The sequence below is a fragment of the Rana temporaria genome, chromosome 13 (assembly GCF_905171775.1).
Source record: "Rana temporaria chromosome 13, aRanTem1.1, whole genome shotgun sequence".
Classification (NCBI taxonomy): Eukaryota; Metazoa; Chordata; class Amphibia; order Anura; family Ranidae; genus Rana; species Rana temporaria.
In genome coordinates, this window is record NC_053501.1 from 16,930,652 (window position 1) to 16,952,711 (window position 22,060).

General features: G+C 45.8%; 1 protein-coding gene across 1 annotated transcript in view; it reads right to left on the minus strand.

Annotated features, from left to right (window-relative positions):
• DIO2 (iodothyronine deiodinase 2) overlaps positions 1-14,121 on the minus strand; it is a 42,286-nt gene extending 28,165 nt beyond the window's left edge. The window contains exon 1 of the mRNA XM_040333819.1: positions 13,865-14,121. Coding sequence (XP_040189753.1) covers positions 13,865-14,086 — 222 coding nt within the window. The 5' untranslated portion in view covers positions 14,087-14,121. The remainder of the gene's footprint in view (positions 1-13,864) is intronic.
• Positions 14,122-22,060: the final 7,939 nt, after the last annotated feature.

The following is a 22,060-nucleotide window of genomic DNA, read 5'->3' on the forward strand; positions in this document are numbered from 1 at the left end:
TGCCGAAAACATTCTGTGCTTCAGTTTGCAGGTCCGTGTGGAGCTTCAATGAACTTTGGCGATGGCAAAACCCAGTGGATGTGCTGATTGTTTGTCCAAGTGCCGTGTTATGGTTTCTGTCTGTCCCCCTTCATGTCTAGTACTTCTAGTTCAGCACACACAAATGTTTCCATTAGTGAAGCTTGCCAGACACACACAGATCTGGACACCCTGCCCAAACTGAGATAGTTTGTGTATGCCAATTTAGTGACTACGTGATCAGATTTTCAGCCCCCAATTTTCTTTACTTGTAATTTGGTTTCTCTTCTTTGTACATTGCTCTCTGCTTTGTTGAATGAGTAAGTGAACCCTTTACATCCAGGCACATTTGACAGTGTAAGAATCGTTTTTCAGTTCATTGAGTATCATTGGGGGAAAAAAATGCCCCTTGCATTGGTGGTCCGTAGGAAGAGTTCTCCTAACATTGGTGGCCAGTTCAAAAGAATGCTCCCTTTTACAGTGGTGGTCAGATTGCCTCCCTTACAGACAGCTGAAAAGTAACTAACTAGAGCTAGAGACCGTGCTAAACTGGTTAAAACTAAAAATTGTTTATTGGGTTGTTTTGCAGGTAAGTGGTGTTGCTGATCTTTTTAGGAGGTTTGGTCTGCTACCTTACAGATACGACAGAACTGTTGCTTCAGTAGAACAAATGCTTGAATGAGAAGGAATGAACGCCCCATGTCAAAAATAATAGAACCTTTAATGAGAGAATTGAAGGTGTGAGAATGTACAGATTGAGCAATTGTGTTTCGGGGAACTGTCACCCCCTTTTACAGGGGGTGACAGTTTTGTCACTTGCCCATCTGCCCGTTTGCTTACCTTTGGGGGCAGACGCTTTTCTGTGAGGGCAGCGGCTCTATGGAATAGTCTCCCTGTTTCCATTCGGTCTCTCCCCTCTATTATGTCCTTTCGTAAAAGGCTAAAAACTTGTTTTTTTTTTTCAGGAAAAGCAGGCAGAGTCATGTTAGTTATCCCTTTTGTTCCCTGGTGATCGTTTTTTTATTTTTTTGCTCTCCTTTTTTCTTTTCCTTCTATTTCTTTCCCTCCCTGACTTGATTTATCCATTTACAGGTATGTCTTCTGCGCTTAGACACTGCCCTGACGGGTCAGTATTTGGCGCATTATAAATCTATTAAATCAATCAATCAATCAACAGGGATGTTACTTTTTATTAGGGCTGTTGCTGATCAAAATGTTTCTGTTCGGCTAATCGTTTTTTTTATTTTTATCGATTAATCGACTAATTTCGATTAATTATAACGCACATACAGATCCAACTACTTTTAGCTGATCTCCTTGCAGGCTGATTCCCAGTGCAGCTACCAACCACTGGAAAAATGGATAGCAGGATACAAAAAACACACAAAGGCAGCGCTCGATGGGAATAGCATTAAAACTTTTATAGTCTTCAAGTAGGTAACCAAATAAATATTGCACTGGAGATAAAATCGATGTTGCTACATAAAATGTAAAAATGGTGGGAGTAATACCAAACGGTACCAAAAGCAGTCATAAAAACATGTAGCTAAGTATGATACTGGTATAAAAATGTGTACAACGATATCACTGCTGAATCCAGATGAGGAGAGGTTAACATCAGTCCGTCGGCATGTAGATGTCCCATGAAGGGAACTATCACAACTCCCAGTGGATGGCTGTAGAATCCCAGGTTGATAGAGGGAAGTGATAGAGGGAAGTGTAACAGCCCTTGTGTGTGGCAGATAGTAAGGTCCCGCCGGCATTCAGATATGAAGGAACAGCAAAGGAGCCCTTCAGATGGACACGGCAAGCCCCGCTGGTGTCCGTGACGTTACTGGATCTCCGACGGAACGCCCAGAAGCCGGCGGAGAGGTGAGTACCAATCAAAAGAATTTTAATCGATCAAAAAGATTGAAGGTTTAATCGATTAATTAAAAGTTAATTTGCACAGCCCTAGTTTTTATGCTTTATGGACCTTGCTTCGTGCACTGGTGCGCAGTCATGTTGGTGCAGGAAGGGTCCACAAAGTTGGGAGCATGAAATTGTCCAAAATGTCTTGGTTATGCTGACGCCTTAAAGGGGATGTAAAGGAAAAAATGTTTTTCCCTAAATAGCTTCTTTTACCTTAGTGCAGTCCTCCTTCACTTACCTCATCCTTCGATTTTGCTTTTAAATGTCCTAATTTCTGAGGAAAACCCTCACTTCCTGTTCTTCTGTCTGTAACTACACGCAGTAATGGGAGGCTTTCTCTCTGGTGTGGAGAAAGCCTCTTGAGGGGGCGAGCAGGAGTGTCAGAATGCCCACTAACACACAGCTCCTTTCTCTATCTGCAAAGTAGAGAGTGTCCTGACCCTCCTGCTCGCCCACTTCCCCCTCAAGAGGCTTTCTCCACACCAGGGAGAAAACATTGCATTACTGTGTGGAGTTACAGACAGAAGAACAGGAAGTGAGGATTTCTCAGAAGAAATAAGGACATTTAAAAGCAAAATCTAAAAGCAAAATCGAAGGACGAGGTAAGTGAAGGAGGACTGCACTAAGGTAAAGGAAGCTATTTAGGGAAACTATGTTTTTCCTTAACAACCCCTTTAAGAGTTCCCTTCACTGGAGCTAAGGGGCCATGCCCAACCCCTTAAAAACAACCCCACGCCATAATCCCCCCTCCACTAAATGATTTGGCTAGAGCACAAAGCAAGGTCCATAAAGACATGAGTGAGTTTGGGGTGGAGGAACTTGTCTGGCCTGCATAGTCTGACCTCAACCCCATAGAACACCATTGGGATGAATTTGAGCGGAGACTGCGAGCCAGGCCTTCTCATCCAATATAAGTGCCTGACCTCACAAACGTGGTTTTGGAAGAATGGTCAAACATTCCCATAGACACACTCCTAAACCTTGTGGACAGCCTTCCCAGAAGAGTTGAAGCTTTTTTTTTTTTTTTTTAGCTGCAAAGGGTGGGCCAACTCAATATTGAACCCTACAGACTAATAGTTGGATTCAGGTAGGCGGGCGCATAGTTGCGGCGGCGTAGCATATGGCATTTACACTACGCCGCCATAAGTTTGCAAGGCAAGTACTGTATTCACAAAGTACTTGCCTGCTAAGTTACGGCGGCGTAGCATAAATGCGGCGGGCGTAAGAGCGCCTAATTTAAAATAGGCTGAGGGGGCGTGTTTTATGTTAATATGGTTTGACCTGACGTGATTGACGTTTTTTAGGAACGGCGCATGCGCCGTTTGTGTTCATATCCCAGTGTGCATTGCGGCAAAGTACGCCGCAAGGACGTATTGGTTTTAACGTGGACGTAAATTACGTCCAGCCCTATTCACGGACGACTTACGCAAACGACGTAAAATTTTCAAATTTCGACGCGGGAACGACGGCCATACTTAACATTACTAGTCCAGCTATTTGATGGAATAACTATACGCCTGAAAATGCCTTACGTAAACGGCGTATCTGTACTGCGTCGGCCGGGCGTACGTTCGTGAAGGCGTATCTAGTGATTTACATATTCTACGCCAAACTCAATGGAAGCGCCACCTAGCGGCCAGCCTAAATATTGCACCCTAAGATACGACGGCGCAAGCCGTCGTATCTTAGATAGGTTTAAGTGTATCTCTGTTTGAGAATACACTTAAACTTAGGACAGCGCAGATTCCGAGTTAGGTTGGCGTATCTACTGATACGCCGGCCTAACTCTTTCTGAATCACCCCTAAGACTGGGATTAAATTTCATGTGCATGTAAAGGCAGGCGTACCAATACTTTTGACAATATAGTGTATGTGCTAATTGGGATGGATGGACTCTGTAGTAGTACCAGATTTCTTTGTGATGGCAAATGCCAGCTTGTGAAATGCAGATAAGAAAGGCTTTCTGCATCTCAGTTGGCATGCACCAACAGTGCTGAAGAAGGGGGAGGCAGTTCCCCCGAAACGCGTTGGCTCGATTTGTATGTTTTCACACTTTTAATAAACAATTGTATTCTCCCACGAAGAGTTGCATTTTTCACTGAAGTGGCAAAAATGTGATCATTACTCATTGGACCAATGGATAATTTAAAAGACTATACTGTACATGTTACAAAACAGGCCATACGCATGTTTATACAATTAATGATTTCACTGCCCCGAGAAGAAAGCGGAGGTGCCAGTAAACACTGGGCAGTGGTTGGACACGGATGATCCAACCCCAAATGATTGTTCTTACAAACACTTTCTGGGGATTTCCCAGTAAGGAGCACATGACACAGTTCGAGTAAAGTTGCTAATAGACAATGGACAGTGCCTGGTCACACATCAGTGGGGGAACTATTAGGGTCACACTTGCAACTGGGCCCTGGCATTCCACCTCCGTGGGGGCGCTGTTCACACTGCTGTGACCCCAAAGTCATGCAACTTGCTTGCAAGTACCTGGAGACTTCCTTTCGACCAAAGTCGCATAAAAGTAGAGCTGGAACCTTTTATTTTTTTTTGCAACGACCCTCATTGGTTGTTTTGACCTGTCATGTGACTTTATGTTGCAGTGTGAACTGGGGCTTATAAAGGGCCCTGCAATGGGAGTAAATGGCCCTGAGATCAGTGGGAAGGGCCCTGGGTTCAGAGGGAAAAGCCCCTGGACCAGAGAAAAGGTCCCCAGAGGTCGGGGGGGGGGGCATAATGGGTTCTTGCACTGGGGCCCGGACTGTTCTAATTATGCCTCTGTCACACCTGCACGGTCAGACCCTCGATAGTAGTTCTTACAAATGCTCATCATAAGAGGCAGTGCCATACTGCTCATGAGGCCAGTTAGGCTGCACTCATTGAGGCAGAGTGAGGGAATGTACTGAGGTAGGAGTGCCCAAAGCGCCATTGGTGGCCGCCTGCACCATAACAGCAATGCCATGCTGCCTGGCCACCTACACACTTGCAACCAGTGGTGTTGCACAGCCCTGTCCGCCAGCATTTTAGCAACTATTGATGGAGGGTGGAAAAAACTGCCTTCACAGGCAGCAATCTGACACTTGTTTTGTCCCAATACAAGACATACACATACTGCATGTCCTGTGTCCTATCCTGGCAGCTAGCTTTCTACAAGGTGTGTGTAGGGGTCGATAGTTTGGTGCTCCCCATATTAGAAGCTTTCTGATGATCTCCCATGAAAGCAGCACTTTGCACACTTCATATTAAAGTGGAGGTTCACCCAAAAACTAAATTTTTAACATTAGATTGAGGCTCATTTTGTGAAGGGGAATCGGGTGTTTTGTTTTTTTTTTAAATCGAAGCAGTACTTACCGTTTTAGAGATAGATCTTCTCCGCCGCTTCCGGGTATGGGCTGCGGGACTGGGCATTCCTATTTGATTGGCAGGCTTCCGACGGTCGCATACAGCGCGTCACGATTTTCCGAAAGTAGCCGAACGTCAGTGCGCAGGCACCGTATAGAGCCGCACCGACGTTCGGCTTCTTTCGGCTACTCGTGACGCGATGTATGCGACTGTCGGAAGCCTGTCAATCAAATAGGAACGCCCAGTCCCGAAGACCATACCCGGAAGCGGCGGAGAAGATCGCTCTCTAAAACGGTAAGTACTGCTTCGATTTAAAAAAAAAAACACCGATTCCCCTTCACAAAATGAGCCTCAATCTAATGTTAAAAATTGTTTTTCGGGTGAACTCCCGCTTTAAGGTGCCAGCAAACATTTGACAGCATTCGGCTACACATGCATGGTCCCAACCCCCCACCTTCCCCATGACTTTTCTTCTAAATGCTCCTCATACAAACACGGCATACCGATACTACATGTCCTGTATGGTTTGCTTATGGACAGCTCAGCATTCCCTGTCATACAAGATTTGACAACGTTTTTAGTATCTGAAGTCGTATGTACTCAATAACTGTACAACAAACACTCAAAATTTTGGTATGAGAAAGCACATGTATGTACTGTGGGAACATTTTAGGCCCAGATTCTCAAAGACTTACGACGGCGTATCTCGAGATACGCCGTCGTAAATCCGAATGGCTGCCATCGTATCTATGCGCCTGATTCATAGAATCAGTTACGCATAAATTCTGCCAAGATATGAGCGGCGTAAGTCTCCTACGCCGTCGTATCTTGGGTGCATATTTACTCTGCTCGCTAGGTGGCGCTTCTGTTGATTTCCGCGTTGAATATGTAAATGAGCAAGATACGCCGATTCAAGAACGTACGTACGTACGTACGTACGTACGTACGTACGTACGTACGCCCGTCGTAATTAGTTACGCCGTTTACGTAAGACATACGCCGGCGTAAAGATAAAGCTGGTCTCTAGGTGGCGCAGCCCATGCAAGGTATGGACGTCGGAACAAGTGTATCTTTTTACCTCGTTTACGTGAATGGGGCTGTGCGTAGGTTACGTTCACGTCACAGGCATTGAGCCGGCGTATCTTTGGGCGTAAATACGACGTGATACTGAGCATGCGCGCGCATGCGCCGTTCGTTCGGCCATGCATCTACACGGGGTCAAGCTTAATTCAAATACAACACGCCCACGACCTGCCTACTTTGAAATACGTGTGCTTACGCCGGCCGATTTACGATACGCCGCCGTAACTTAGGACGCAAGTGCTTTGTGAATACAGCACTTGCCGCCCTACGTGAATCTAGGCCTTAATGTCTATTCACGAATCAAGCCCTCCCTGTTTTGTAAGCACATCCTGAACATATGGAACTGTGTGCTGGGGGTTTAGAATTTCTGCACATCTGCCTTGCCAGCACATTAACAAATTATCTTCATATTAAATACTGCTGTATTTGGTTCCTTTCCATTACCCATGACATTTGACTTTCCATCCTAATCTGCTAAATGGTTTTATTTTAGAACGATCAGCACTCCATTCATATGTCAACAGTTTCATGAGCTGTGAGAAGTTGCCAGCAGAGGGCATCATTGAAGTACTTTGCCCCCGTGCCAAGCTACAGGTGCTTCAATGACTTGTGCCCATGATTGTTTCTATTGACACAGAGTTACAGATCTCATTCAGGACCTCTAACCTGATGGGGAAAAAAACTCTGCAGAGGTTTAAAGGGACATAACATAGATTGAGAGTGGACAAGCCTGGGGCATTTTCAGTTTCTGACCAGCATGAAATATGATAAACGTGGTGTATTAACAAAAGACAAGTCTTTATACCCCAGTTTAGTCAATGAGAATGGTTAGACAAAGTGTGAAGCCACAATTCAATTCAGAAGTCCAATCGTAAAGATGAAACATGGTTGCTATGGGTTACCACACTTTGGGAAAATGATTTATTCAATACATTGAAACTCTGGGCAGTAATGACATGCAAGATGTATTCTGCGTACTAGCATTAGCACAGCAGTTTTTTATTTATTTTTTCTGAGTCTTAACTGCAACATAGTTTTTATTACCTCTCGATTTCTGCCAGTAGATGTTTTTTTTTCAGCTTCCTGTAACAAGCCAAGCTGTCTGGCAAAAGTGACAGTTACAGGAATAGGGACGAACCATAGAACACTGCTGAGGGGAATTCACAAAAGTCAGCTTCTATTATGTACATCTTTATTTTTTTTCCCAAACCAAATAAATCAGTTGTAAGATATAAGCTTAAAAAGTTTTTGTTTATAGTTGTGCTTTAATTGTTTGGGTTTTTGAAATGGATTTCAAGTAATAGACAAACATTCGTCTAGGGTTGGCCATACACTCTAAGGCTCCATTCACATCTAGGCGGACGAAATCGCGGCGTTTTGTCGCCGCAAATCGCGGTACAAATAGCGGCGTTTTGTACCGCGATTTGCGGCGAAAAAACGCCGGTATTGTCCTCCTAGATGTGCCCCAGAATGACCCCCTCTATGGAGATGCTTCCCATCTCCTAGCCGAAACGCCGAAAGACGCCTGAAAAAAAGGTCCGGGACCTTTTTTCAGGCGATAGGCGTCAGGCGTTCGGCGTGGAGATGTGAACCATCTCCATAGAGGGACATGTATTTCCAGCCCTCTGGCGGCAGCGGCGTAGCGCTACAGGCGTAAAAACGCCTAGATGTGAATGCGGTCTTAGGGCCAGATCCACATAGGTAGTACGCCGGCGTATCTACTGATACGCCGGCTTACTTTCAAATTACCCGCGTCGTATCTTTAGTTTGAATCCTCAAACCAAGATACGACGGCTTCTGGGTTCGATCCGACAGGCGTACGGCTTTGTACGCCTTCGGATCGTAGGTGCAATACTTTGGCGCCCGCTGGGTGGAGTTTGCGTCGTTTTCGGCGTCGGGTATGCAAATTAACGATTTACGACGATCCACGTACGTAGGCGCAGCCGTCGCTTTTTCTGGCGTATAGTTAGAGCTGGTATATTGCGGCGTATAGATAGACTTGCCATGTTAAAGCGGTAGTTCCCCCCCCCCCCCCGACACATTTTACCATCGAGACAGGCATTGTAGCGCGAGCTACAGTATGCCTGTCCCGATTTTTTTAACCCCGTACTCACCTTGTAGTCGTCCATCGTAGATTCCGGCTCCCGCGGGGAATGGGCGTGCCTATGGAGAGGGAGGATGATTGACGGCCGGCCCTGGCACGTCACTCTCCCCGAAGACAGCCGGAGTAGGTCTCGGCTCTTCACGGCGCCTGCGCACAGGCTATGCGCACGCGTCGTGAAGACCGAGCCTATTTCGGCTATTTCCGGAGAAGCGTGACGCGCCAGAGCCGGCCGTCAATCATCCTCCGTCTCCATAGGCACGCCCATTCCCCGGATTCTACGATGGACGACTACAAGGTGAGTACGGCGGTAAAAAATTTGTGACAGGCATACTGTAGCTCGCGCTACAATGCCTGATTTTAAGGTAAAATAAAAAAAAAAACCCCCGCTTTAAGTATGGCCGTCGTTCCCGCGTCGAAATTAGATTTTTTTACATTTTTTGCGTAAGTCGTCCGTAAATAGGGATGGACGTAACTCACGTCTAAGTAAAAAAAAATGACGTCCTAGCGACGTCATTTAACGCAATGCACGGCGGGAAATTTCGGGACGACGCATGCGCAGTTCATTCGGCGCGGGGACGCGCTTAATTTAAATGAACCCGCCCAATTTGAAATCCGCCGCCAGAAATACAATACGCCGCCGTAACTTATGGCGCAAACTCGCTGAGGATTCGAATATACGCCAGGTACGGTAAGGTACAGCGGCGTAGTGTATCTCTGATACGCTGCGCCGATCGAAATGTATGTGGATCTGGCCCTTAGATTTCCTAACGAGAGGAGTCTGTTGATTTCCCCATCCACGCTAAACAGTGTGGCTTGACTAATCTGCGGCTTCAGGCTATTGTATTCTGACCCCTGGTGGCTTTAGCTGATTGGTTACTGTCAAGTTTTAGTCAACCGTTTTCTTCCTAGCTTCTTCAGATCAAAGGATGTCGGGTGGAGTGGTGCCGATGGAGCCACCCACAGCTATAAATCCAGGTCAACCAATGACACCACAAAGCTCCTAGTTCACTCCCCGGGCATCTCTCGCCTTGACTTCTGCAACTCCCTCCTCACGGTATTACCTTTACATGGACTATCCCCCCTTCAGTCCATGAATGCTGCTACCTTATCAACTGTTCAGTGTCTCCTACCCCTCTCTGTCAATTCCTCCATTAACTGCCACTCGCCCAACAAAATTAAATTCTATCAACAACGTGCAAAGCCTCCGCAACTCTGCCTCCAGCTACATCACTAACCTAGTCCCAAAATACCAACCTACTTGTTCCTTTTGTTCCTCCCGCAACCTCTGCTTTGTCACCTCCTCCCATACTCGCCTCCAGGACTTTTCCTGAGCCTCTCCTATCCTCTGGAACGCCCTTACCCCAAATCTGTCCAGCTATCTTTTACGCTATCCGCTTTTAGGTGATCCCTGAAAACCCTTCTCTGCCCACACCTAACAACTGTACTTTGTATTTTCTCCATCAGAACATCCCCCACAGTTATTAAATTTTGTAACACTTGGCCCTGCCTCCTAGATTGTACGCTCAAACAGGGCCCTCTGATTCCTCCTGTATTGAATTATATTGTAACTATACTGTCTGCCCTCATGTTGTAAAGCGTGAACTGTTGGCTTTATATAAATCCTGTAAAATAATAATAACGGAACACGATTTGCGTGGCATAGAGGCAGCTTAAAACTGCAGCAGCAGGGCCACTGACAGTTAGAATTTTGGGTCGACATTTCACAGGAATTGGCCAAATTTTCTAACCATCGGTGGCCCAGGTGGAAAATTGTTGACCACACAGTGACTGCAGCCAAGCCATTTCTCTGACAGCTGCTGACACCAGCTGTCAATAGCCAGCAGAAGAGATTTAGCCACCCACGCTATTTAGTGTGAATGTTGGAATTGAGTGAATGCTAAGCTTAAAGCCGGTCCCTGCTGAACTGGCCAGATTTCCATCCATGTATGGGCACCCTGGTTCTACACAAGTCAGTCCATCAATTGTTGTGTGTACAACCAGCCTGTCTGGTTTTTCCCTAACAATCAGTGCCATTGGCTATAGCTGGCAACACTGGTCATCGTTTTGTGCCAGCAGGGAAGGCTCTCCGCCGGCAGAACACAATAGCGCAGCGGGAGGGATAGTCAATGTTGATGGGGAATTACACTAATTTAAGAAAATTGTATGATCTATGCCTGCCTAATGCCTGGTACAAACTATGAATGAGAAAAAAACTGTCAGCTCCAGTCAGAATTATGCAAAGTTATTATAGCAATCCCCCTGCTGAGCTGTTGTGTTCCGCCCCCCACCCCCCCACCAAAACACTGATCAGCGCTCTACGCCATTGGCTGAAAGCATGATCAGGAGTCAGTCAGCTGCTGGTTTTCCAGCATGCTAATCTGACAGAAGCCAGGAAAACATCCGGCTTTGATAGGGTGGCATACACACACGCCGAATGCTCAGCTGTGTGTTTTTGTTTTTTTTTGTTACGGGTCAATGTCTCAGCCCCTGTCAGGAAAAAAAAAACAACTTCCCTGCTTTGTGCAGTGGATTTGCACAGAGCAGCCCAGATCCTCCTCTTTTCAGGTCCCTCTTCTGTGATTTTTCCCTCCTGTTAAGCCCCCCCCCCCCCCCCACAGCAAGCGGGTTGCTATAGGGCAGGGTTATGCAATTAGCAGACCTCCAGCTGTTACAAAACTACAAGTCCCATCATGCTTCTGTGATCACTTTGACATCCGCAGTGCCCCATATCCTGTCCCATAAATGCAGCTCATGAGCAGTGTAATAATCTTACCCCTCTGTCCTGATTGGCTAGCTGACTTTGACAGCAGCGGGAGCTAATGATGCGGCTGCTGTGTCCCAGCCAATCGGGAGGAAGAATCTCGGATGGCCAAGACACTCTTGGACAGAGATTGGGCTCAGATAAGTGTTAGGGGGGCTGGACGTGGGTGGGGGGGGGGGCTAATGCACACAGAAAGCATTAAGAAAAATAAACCCCTCTGACTTTACAACCACTTTAAGCCCCCATTCACACCTAGGCGTTTTGTCGCCTGTAGTGTGACGCCGCAGCAGCCCCGAGACGCTGAAGGGATGAAAACACATTGCCCTCTATGGAGATGGTTCACATCCGAACGCCTGAAAAAAAGTCCCGGACCTTTTTTTCAGGCGTCTTTCGGCGTTCGGCATAGGAGATGTGAACCATCTCCATAGAGGGGGTGAGGCTGCATTCACAATCGCGGCGTTTTGTCGCCGCAAATCGCGGTACAAAAAGCCGCAATTTGTCGCCGCAATTCGCGGGACAAAACGCCGCGATTTTGTACGCCTAGGTGTGAATGCAGCCTGAGACTCCCTCGTCCACTGGGTGAACACCATGCTTTGTGAATTAACTGCAGGACGAGCAGCACTGTCCTCCACTTACAGGAAGTGTCAAATTGACAGATTTACTGGCAGGCTCAACAGATAGTTAACCTATGTTACAGGGAGGACTTGGAAAAGCAAACCGACGAAATGCATTATATATGTCAGTTTTTTTTTTTTTTATTCTGCCCCAAGTTCCCCTTTAAAAAACGCTGCCTAGTTACACGTGCCACTTGTAGCAACCAATCCTCTCCTAACCGCTCTGGCTGCAGTAATGCAAAACCAGGTTGGTAGGTGTATGTCACTGATCTGTTGAACAATCCTGACCCTGTATGGGGCTTACACAAGTTTCTGTGCAGCTCTAATGAGATAAACTGACTAATGATGTGAATGTTCCCATTCCTGCACTGTCGTCGCCCCCCCCCCGATAAATGTCACCCCAGCAGCTCAGTCCATGCCTTTCCCAGACACCCACTAATCCAGTCCAGCAGTTTGTAGGTGCTCATTGTCTGTTAAGAGCACGTGGGACCCACACGACGTAAGGGGTAAAACATCCGCTCTGCTCCACATGACAGTCATGTCTTTACGATCTGCACGAGTAGTTATGAAAGCAGCGGTAAAAGAAAGAAAAAAAAAACAACACTGCACTCAGACCCCGCACACCGGCAAAAAAAAAAAAAAAAAAGCGGAGCCAGAGTCGCGGCACTCATCACAAACTACTTATTACATAAACTACAAATTCCTCCGGGCAATGAGCTGCCTTTTATGCCTAATAGCCCAAGGAATGTACAATCTCTGCTCAGCGGAGGGAACGCCGATTACTATTATTATAATGTCGGAGAGTTTTATGTGCTGCTGTGGCTTTAACATGCATTCTTATCTTTTGTGTAGCTGCTGCTCGAGAACTTGATTGAAAAGACCAGGAGAAAAAGAGCCCGGTGGGAGCACCTGGGCTCACGTGTGTATGTATATAACTGGACGTCCTCACTTTTCTATGACCTTTTTGTTGTTTGATGGTCATTGCTTTTGTGTGTGTGTGTGTGTGTGTGTGTGTGTGTGTGTGTGTGTATGGAGCAGGTCAAACACATGGTGAGATCTGGTGGTGGCGAGTGATCACTTTGACATCCGCAGTGCCCCCTATCCTGTCCCATAAATGCAGCTCATGAGCAGTGTAATAATCTTACCCCTCTGTAGGTGGGGAAGAAATACTGCTGTACAAAGATTTTCCTGCATGCTGCTAAATCTCTGCAGTAACTAGCACTTTGTTGCTGTCTATCCTATGTTTTTTTTGCTTTTACCACCTAAGTTATGTGACCACCCCATGGATGCCAAATGTGCATGCACAACAACTGCCCCATAAATGTATTCACCTAGCTCATAAAAGACTTCACTTTTCACCTGCTGCCCATCAGCACAGCTCCGTCATCCATACAACACTGTACTGAACTACGGTATACTACACTATAGATTCAGCCCATCTACATATCGGTTACGATTATCAGTTACCATATAACATCTTCCTTTTTCACTGACGCGGTACAATGTTGGTTAAAGTTGATTTTACTAAAGGCAAATAGACTATGAACGTCTGCAAATGCAGTTGCTCCAAATCTTAGTAAATGAGTGGCACCTCTGCTGACTTCCATCTTCCAATTTTTTTTTTGTTCCTTGAATGATATTGGGTAATCTTTGTAAAGTGAAGATTTACCTCATTTAAGAAACTGCACTTGCAAAGCGCACAGTCTATTTGCCTTTAGTAAATTCACCCCAATGTTTCAATCTTTGCATTTATGTCTGTTGATCACAAGTCAAAAATTGCATAAAAAAACAGGAATGCTTCTAGTAAAAAAAGTCACCTGTGTGAGAAAGCTCTGACAGAAGCAGCCACCCCCCTCCCCTGCGATGCTGCCCACTACTGCCTGGATAGCATCTGGTTTAGTTTGGCTGCTGTGGGACTAGTATGGGGAACAGCTCCTTCCGTCACAGCCTTCTCACACAGGTGTTCTGCAACTTTCCCTTTTAAAAGTGGCGCTTTTTTTTTTTTTTCCATTCCCTGCGTACCTGTTTGTAGGCGTCCAATAGGAAGCTGTTCCAAACACAGCGCAATCCTTCGGGGGTGAGCATCCGACGCCACTGACCCTGGCTGGATTTGGACCGGTTCAGCTGTAGGAGCACGTGTTTCACCAACACCACAGAGTCATAGAGAGCGAGGAAGAGGCAGTTCGAAAAGAAGCCGGGCAGGATTTGCAAAGTGATCAACAGGTCCACGCTGAGCAGACCCATGTTGGCAGCGTGGCAGCACCCTCCCCCCTCCTGTGCCCTTTAGTGCTGCCCTTCTCTACCTGCCTCTCTCTTCCTTCATTCAAAGGGAATGAATGTCTTGCAGTATAATAGTGGGAAGCTGCTAGGACAGGTGTCTGCACGCTTCTCTGCTTCCAGGAAAAACTTCAGCTGGTCTCTCTCATCACTCAAAGTTTGTTTGAAAACAAAAAAAAAAAAGTTTCTAGGAAGCTGCAGAGACCAAGGTGGACTGTGTGACCTGCATTGTCCCCCCTCACTCTACCTCTGCCTTCCTGTCTCTGCCTCTCTCTCCTCGCTATCTCTTTTTGTCCCCAGATCTCCCCTCTGCCTCCCTCCCCTCTCTGTAGCCCTTTTATACAGTCCCAGGCTAATTGCTGCAATAAGAGAAATGAAAAACCCTAATCTTGCCTGTGATCTGCTGTTTGACGTCAGGGTAGGAGAGGGCATTAGTTTGGCTGGGGATGCTCTGAATAGGGAAAGAGCTGCTCAAAAAACTTGCAAGGCGGGACTTTCTTATTAAAGGAGAGGATAAAACCGGCTCCTCCCTCCATGCATCTCGCAGTCCTGAACAACTTGCAGGCAGCTGGCACGCTGTACCTGACGAGGGAAAGAGCCTGGCTGCAGGAGGGGAGGGGGGGGGGGTCTCACCTGTGTACCCTGACAGTAGGTGTGCACCTTAGGCAGTTTGCCTGCAGCTCATGCAGGACTCTGGCTGAAGCTGCTTTCACTACTGGGCTCTGCTAAAACATCCACTTGCTTTGGGTCACTTAAAATGTATCCAAACCCAAAAGCAAAAAAAAATTATATATTGCAACTTACCAGTTCTTATGCCGCGTACACACCATCACTTTATGTGATGAAAAAAAACGTCATTTTCTGTGAAGTAAAAAACGACGTTTTTGAAACTTCAATTTTCAAAAAACGAAGTTGCCTACACACCATCGTATTTTCACAATGCTCTAGCAAAGCGCGGTTACGTTCACCACTTTTTTCCTTTGAAACTTGCTTCATAACTAGCTTCTGGGCATGCGCGGGTTTAAAAACGTCGTTTTAAACGTTGTTTTTTGCTACACACGGTCAATTTCTGTGAAACAAAAAACGACATTTTGAAAAACGACACATAAAATTGAAGCATGCTTCAATTTTTTTTCAATTTTTTTTTACGTTTTTCACAAGACATAAAACGACGTTTTCCCCCACACACGGTCATTTAAATTGACGTTTTTAAAAATGTCGTTTTTTTCATGACATAAAGTGATGGTGTGTACGCGGCATCAGATGGCTGCATTTATTTTCTTTTATTAGTCTTTACATTTTCTGTTATTTTTACCTAGTGATCTGGCCAGGAAGTCCACTATTAACTTCCTTTTAACTGGACAAGCTGTCCAGCAAAATGGTCCTTTCACAAGGGTGGACTCTGCTTTGCTCAGTAGGGGGATCAACCCGCTGATCAGGCTGATGGCAGGTCCGTCTCTGCTCACAGTGCAGAGACACACCTGTCAGCGTCCCTCCCTCCTCTATGCGGAGATCGGATAAAAACGGACCGCCTGTCCGTTTTCATCAGATCCGCCAGACCGATGGAAAATTGGGTCACCATTCTTCTGGATTTCACAGACAGGATCGGATCAAGTAGGGGAGGATTTCAGTGGACATGGCATCGCTGACATCCGCCACTCCATAGGAATGAATGGAGGCTTCGATCAGGTCTGCCTGAAAAACTGACAAGCCTGATCGGAAAGCCTGTGTGAAAGGGGCCAAAATATCAAGAGGTTTGAGGGGGAAAAACATATGGACATTGAGACACTGACAGGCTTGTGTGCAATGGTCCGCTTTTATTAATTTATGTAAAACCTTTGTCCTAGAAAAGAAAAAAACACAGTTTATTCTAATTTCTTAACCTCTTTCCCACCGTAGTTTTACGGCGGCAGGTCGGCTCGGCTGTGCAAAATCACGTAATATAATGTAATTTTGCATTGCAGCCACTAGGGGCCTGCTCGCCCCTGGTGCCGATGCGAGTGCCCGGCGCATGTTTATACAATGTATGAACAGCGATCTGTCATTTCCCCTAGTCAGTCCCACCACCCCTTCAGTTAGAACACAATGAGGGAACATAATTAACCCCTTCCTCGCCCCCTAGTGTTAACCCCTACCCTGCCAGTCACATTTTTACAGTAATCAATGCATTTTTAAAGCACTAATCGCTATAAAAAAGCCAATGGTCCCAAAAATGTGTCAAAAGTGTCCGATGTGTCCGCCATAAGGTCGCAGTACCGATAAAAATCGCAGATCGCCGCCATTACTAGTAAAAAAAAAATATTAATACAAATGCCATAAATCTAGCCCCTATTTTGTAGAAGCTATAACTTTTGCGCAAAGCTTATTGCGTTGCGAACGGCAGATCACCTCAGGCACACACTGTGCTGGGTGTTAGTGCAGTCTGCAGCGCTGAACAGTACCCAGGTTGGGGCAGTGAGTTCCTCTGGGGTTAACCCCTCGGTTTGTGGCAGCAAGGAGGGTGGATCTTTTTTTCAGTATACCTTGACTTGGTCCCTGAGTGGCTGTCAGGTGAGCAGTATGGCGTCAGAGGCTGGCGCTTCTCCCTTGGAGACTCCAGTGATAGCAACTGGTCCCCCAGCACCTGCAGTACAGGTAGACGCTTTGTTAGCGGTCCTGGAATCATTTGTTGCCAGGGTGGAAGCAGTGTGTGGGCGTAAGGAAGGTAAAAAGTGCCCCCTCCCCCCCACCATCATCTGGGGACAGCTCTGATTCAGACTCTGGCTTGGCCGTGGCGCAGGGCCCCTGTTCTGAGGTATCGGAGGACGTGGACCGGGACCATTCGGACAGTGAGGAGGACTCACTGTCCAGGGCAGCGTAGGAGAAGGCGCTTGTGGGTGCACTTATCACTGCAGTGCGGGAAACCCTCAAATTGGAGGATGCGACTGGGGCATCGGCTTAGGTGCGGGTCCGTTTTGGGTCCTGCAAGTCGACCCACACTGCAAAGGTTTTTCCTTTATGTGTCTTCATTTGATAAATTTATAGACAAGGAATGGAGACGGCCGCAAAAGACCTTTTGCGGTCCCAAAACGCATGGCGGTCCATTACCCTTTTGAAAAAATGGGCATCGCCCCCATTTGTGGACCCCCCGGTGTCTAGGTTGAACAAGTTCCAGTAGAAGGGACCCCTGCATTTAAGGGGGTCAATATTCAGTATTGGCCACGGCCCTGGTGTCACAGACTCTTACTGAGTGGGCAAAATTGTTGCACCGCGATCTGGAGAAGCAACAGGCTTCCCCGGTCTGTGTGGAGTTGGCTGACCAGCTGGTGCATTGCCTTACGTACGTCTGCGATGCAGCTTTGATCCAGCTCCCTTGCTCTCCAGAGCCTCAGTATCTGCTTTGGTACTGTGTCGCCTGATTCGGTTAAAATGCTGGTCTGCGGACCAGATTTCCAAAAAGGTTCTGACAGATTTATCCTTCCAGGGTGAGAGGCTATTTGGAGCCTCGCTGGACGACATTATTAAGAATGCCACTGGGGGTAAGAGTACTTTACTCCCACAATCCAGAAAGGGTAAGGAACCATGCCGTAGGCCAGGGCCCTCCTTCTCTGCTCAAAAGAGGTATTTTCGTTAGTCTTTTTTTTTTTTTTCCATCAGTTTAGGCCAATGTGTATTCTTCTTTTTGGTAAAAAAAAAAATGCAATAAGCATAGAGCTTTCGATAGCCGATCACAAGAGTTCGTCCAATATTATCCGATCGGGCAAGTGCAAAAATGTTTCCTCGAACGATACCAGATCGTAGGATTTTTGTTTAGTCAGTACAGTTGTCGTCTGAAAATAGAATACAAATGCACCACAACACATGAAATCACTTCTGATTTGTTTTTTCGTACGAAAATTTCAGGGACTTTAGTAACATTTTCAATTTCTACCTGCGACTAGTAAGCGAAAAAAGTCGGGACGATCTGTTGTCCGATTTTAGGACCATGTGTACAGGGCATTAGGAATACGTCTCCATAGCATAGGAGGAAAGAGTAATGTGCACAGAGAGAAAAGGCTGCAGTGTGCAAAGGACTGCACTGCATTTTTGGCAGGACCAACAGCTATTTTTTGCATTTAAAGCTGTAGCATTTCATTTAAAGGATAAGTTCATTTTTCTGAACATGTTACACTTATATTTGGAATATAAAATTTTTAGCATCTAACCGCCTCCTCCTTGTGACAGCGAGTCAGATCGTTTCCCCGCACTTGCTGTCACAGTTTAAAAAAAAAAAAAAAATGCTGTATGGGGCTCTGCTCACATGACCACATCATTGATTCACAGATCCCTGTGAATCAATGAACTATATGTACTATCGGCCTTAGCGGCTGGCGGCTTCTAGTTCTTAATGAATTATCAGGTTGCTGATGAGCGCTCTAGGTAGTTCATTGTTCTTTTCTGTCATTCAGTAAGACCCCTTTCACACTGGGGCCACATTGGCGCTAAAGTGCAGCTCGTTTTAGCAGCACTTTAGCGCTGTTTAAAGTGGTTGTAAACCCTGACAACACACATTTTGCTACAGGTAAGCCTATAAAAAGGCTTACCTGTAGCTACCCTGGATATCTCCAGCATGCACCTAATCACGGAAGAGGGTCCCAGTGGTCTTCAGATGCCCATAGTCAGGATGGCCACACTGTGTATCAGGAAATACAAGTAAACAAACAATGCTAGTATAAAAAAAATAAACATATGAACAGTTGTGTCAGGAATTTCAGTTAAACTCAAAGGGAGTCCTCCCTGATGAAGGTAGTACTCGGAACAGATGACCGGAGAGGATTAATATCAAAAATCTACGGAACTGCTATCTAAGATTCAGGACCATGCATCCCTGAGATGCCGTAGCAAATGGGCAGAAGATATAGGAGATATAGATCAAAACCAGTGGAATAGGGTCCTAGAATCCATCCCTGTGTCGATTATCTGCGTCTCATAGACTGTCACAACTATTTATTTTGCACAGGGCATATAGAACACCAGTGCAGATGCACAGGTGGGGGGGAAGAGATTCCCCTCTATGCCCGAAGTGCAAAGTACATCAGGGAGATTTCATACATCTAATATGGAGATGCCTAAAACTACATCGGTATTGGGAGGAGGTCTCCCAGTGCATAAGCAGACTGGCACAGGTATCTGTTCCTATGGATCCCCTGGTGTACGTACTGGGGGCCATAGATGTTGAATCACTCCCAAAAGAAATGTATTTAATGTTAACTAGAGTGCTGTATCTGGCGAGAAAACTCATAGCACGACACTGGATGGCACCAGAGGTACCCACGGGAAGACAGTGGATTCTATATGTGAACTCCCTACTTCTTAGAGAAAGACTAGCCTATAGCCGCAGGGGGGAAACTAGTAAATTTGATCATATATGGCAACCATGGATGGGGGATGCCAGACTCGCGCCTCCGCAGCTGGTAATGGATAGACTCCAGAGGTAGAGATTCTAGAGAAGCTGAGGGGGGAGGAGTTAAAAGCATAAAAAATTAAAAAAAAACAAGGAAAAATATACTCACTAGGTCTAAGAAGAACACTGGGGTTAGAAGAGAAAAAAAAATTAGATGAGATGTAGATTGAAAAGAATAATAATAAGGTGCTGGGGGGGGGGAAGGGAAGGGGAAAAACAGAAATAATGCACAAACGGTACACGGCTAAGACAAGGAAACACTTGGGGGAATTAGGGTTAAATATGTATTTTTTTTTTTTTTTCTAAATATATATTGTATTTGATGAAAAATGCACAAAGTGTATTATAAGAGCAATTTTCTAAATAAAGAGAAGCGATTAAAAAAAAACAATGCTGTACAAATAACAAAAAGGGGACAATTTTGAGGATGGCTAATTTGTCAAGACAAATCCGTGACAGGGGTAATTTTATTGTTTTTAAAAACATCCTGAACTATGGGGAGAAGTCCTGCATGCTGCATTTTTGGTGGGAGAAAAGAACAAAGGGAAAGAAGCGCCAGCAAAGTGTAGTAGCCTGATTAAATTTTTTATAAAAATGGATGAAAAACACTCTCACAAGAGGTATAAGATAAAGAAGCTCATCTGGTGTAGAGTATGTCGGTGTAGATACCTCCTTGATCCAACCTGCAGAACTGCTGTGTGGTGTTCCAGCTGCTGGGAGAGGAAGATGGCCCGCTCGGGAGTCTGACGAAGTCCCGGGAACCCACGCTAACCAGCGTGGAGCACACACGGGAAGTGATGTCACTAGAAGGATGGAGGACCAGATGAGAAGGCAAGGTTAAGCGATCTGAGCATCTAGCTCCTACTACAGGCCTGTAGAACTTGCTAGATGCTCCGAGCACGTAGTCTTGCCTTCTCATCTGGTCCTCCATCCTTCCGGTGATGCCACTTTTGGTGTGCTCCTTCAGGCTCCCGAGGGGGCCATCTTCCTCTCCTAGCAGCTGGAACACCCCACAGTGGTCCTGTAGGTTGGATCAAGGAGGAATCTTCATATACTCTGCACCAGATGAGCTTCTTTATCTTATACCTCTTGTTAGTGTTTTTTATCCATTGTTGTTAAAATTTGAAAGTTAACAGGATACTCTTCCTTCCCTTTGTTCTTTTCTACCATTGAATTACACAGTCGGTCACAACTGAGGATAGCAACCACCTGTTTGGGTGGACTTGCCTGCAATTTACATTACAACAGTACACCTATGTATTTATGTCACTACAATTTTCTTTAATGCATACATTTCTGGTATGCTCCTTATTTTGATTGCATGGATTTGCGATGTTTGGAGTACTGAAGTGGTTCCCCATTCATCGTATATCCTGAGCTGCCCGCATTCAGTTGTTAACGGTCCATCTGAAGTGATGATGTAGATGAAGATTCTCCAGCTGGATTTCCAAAGCATTTTGACAAGACATCTGCTGATTTGATTGGTTGCAGACAGTTGTTTTGGTCAGACAGTTGTTTTGTTTCACGGAACTCAACAATTATTGTTTAGTGGATTGTTGTTATCTTAGAAAAACTGACCTGGGACTTGCCAGCTTTGCAGAAACTGCTGCCGGTAAGCTGTTCTGTTTTGCATGACTTGGCAAGCACTTTCCACGATATGTGGTGATATATCGGTATGATCCCACAGAGAGCATTAATAATGTTCTGTGCAGTCACATCTAACCTTCATATGAATACAATGCTTCTTTGTTAAATTTTAAAACGTAGGGCCTTAAAAAATTACTTGAGCCATTGGAAAGGCAGGACTGGCGTGGTCTTCCTCATTTCCTGTACCTATGACACCATGCAAAAAATAGGAAGGGCAGTTGTTGCCGAGTCAAGAGGTGACAGACAGCCATAAAACCATTCTAAGATTTTCTAACCCCTACTCACTATACTAAATATGGGTGTGGTTTATTCTGACTGTGCCCCTGCCTGAAAGATTTTATAGTGCTTCCTATCCTTGATAGAGACAAAGGGGGAACAGTTTCTGGTATGAAGAGATGGTTCCACTGGTTATGATGAAGTGTTTAACCCAAGGCCTCTTTCACACGAGTGGTCCGATCGGGTCCACCTATCCATTTTTCAGGCAGACACAATTTAGACCCTCCATTCTCCTCTATGGAGCTGCTGATATAAACCGACTTGTGTCCCTTTACACTCACCTACCTCCAATCTGATCTGCCAAAAAATAAAATAAATGGCAGTTGAGTGTAAATGGACAACCACCCATAGAACAAAGTGTGTATGTTCTGCATGAATGGAGCAGGCTCCTGACATCCACCCGCTCCGCTGTGCTTGGTGGGGGATCAGCGGACAGATCCCTTGCTGAGCAAGTGGAGTCCACCCCATGTAAAAGGGTCCTTAATGGTGAAGTTCAGCGAATTGGGTGATTGTTGTGGTAAAGAGACATTTCAGTAAACGGGGTAATACTTTTGTTCGGCCCCATTTGTGTGGACTACTTGTCTGATCACACAATA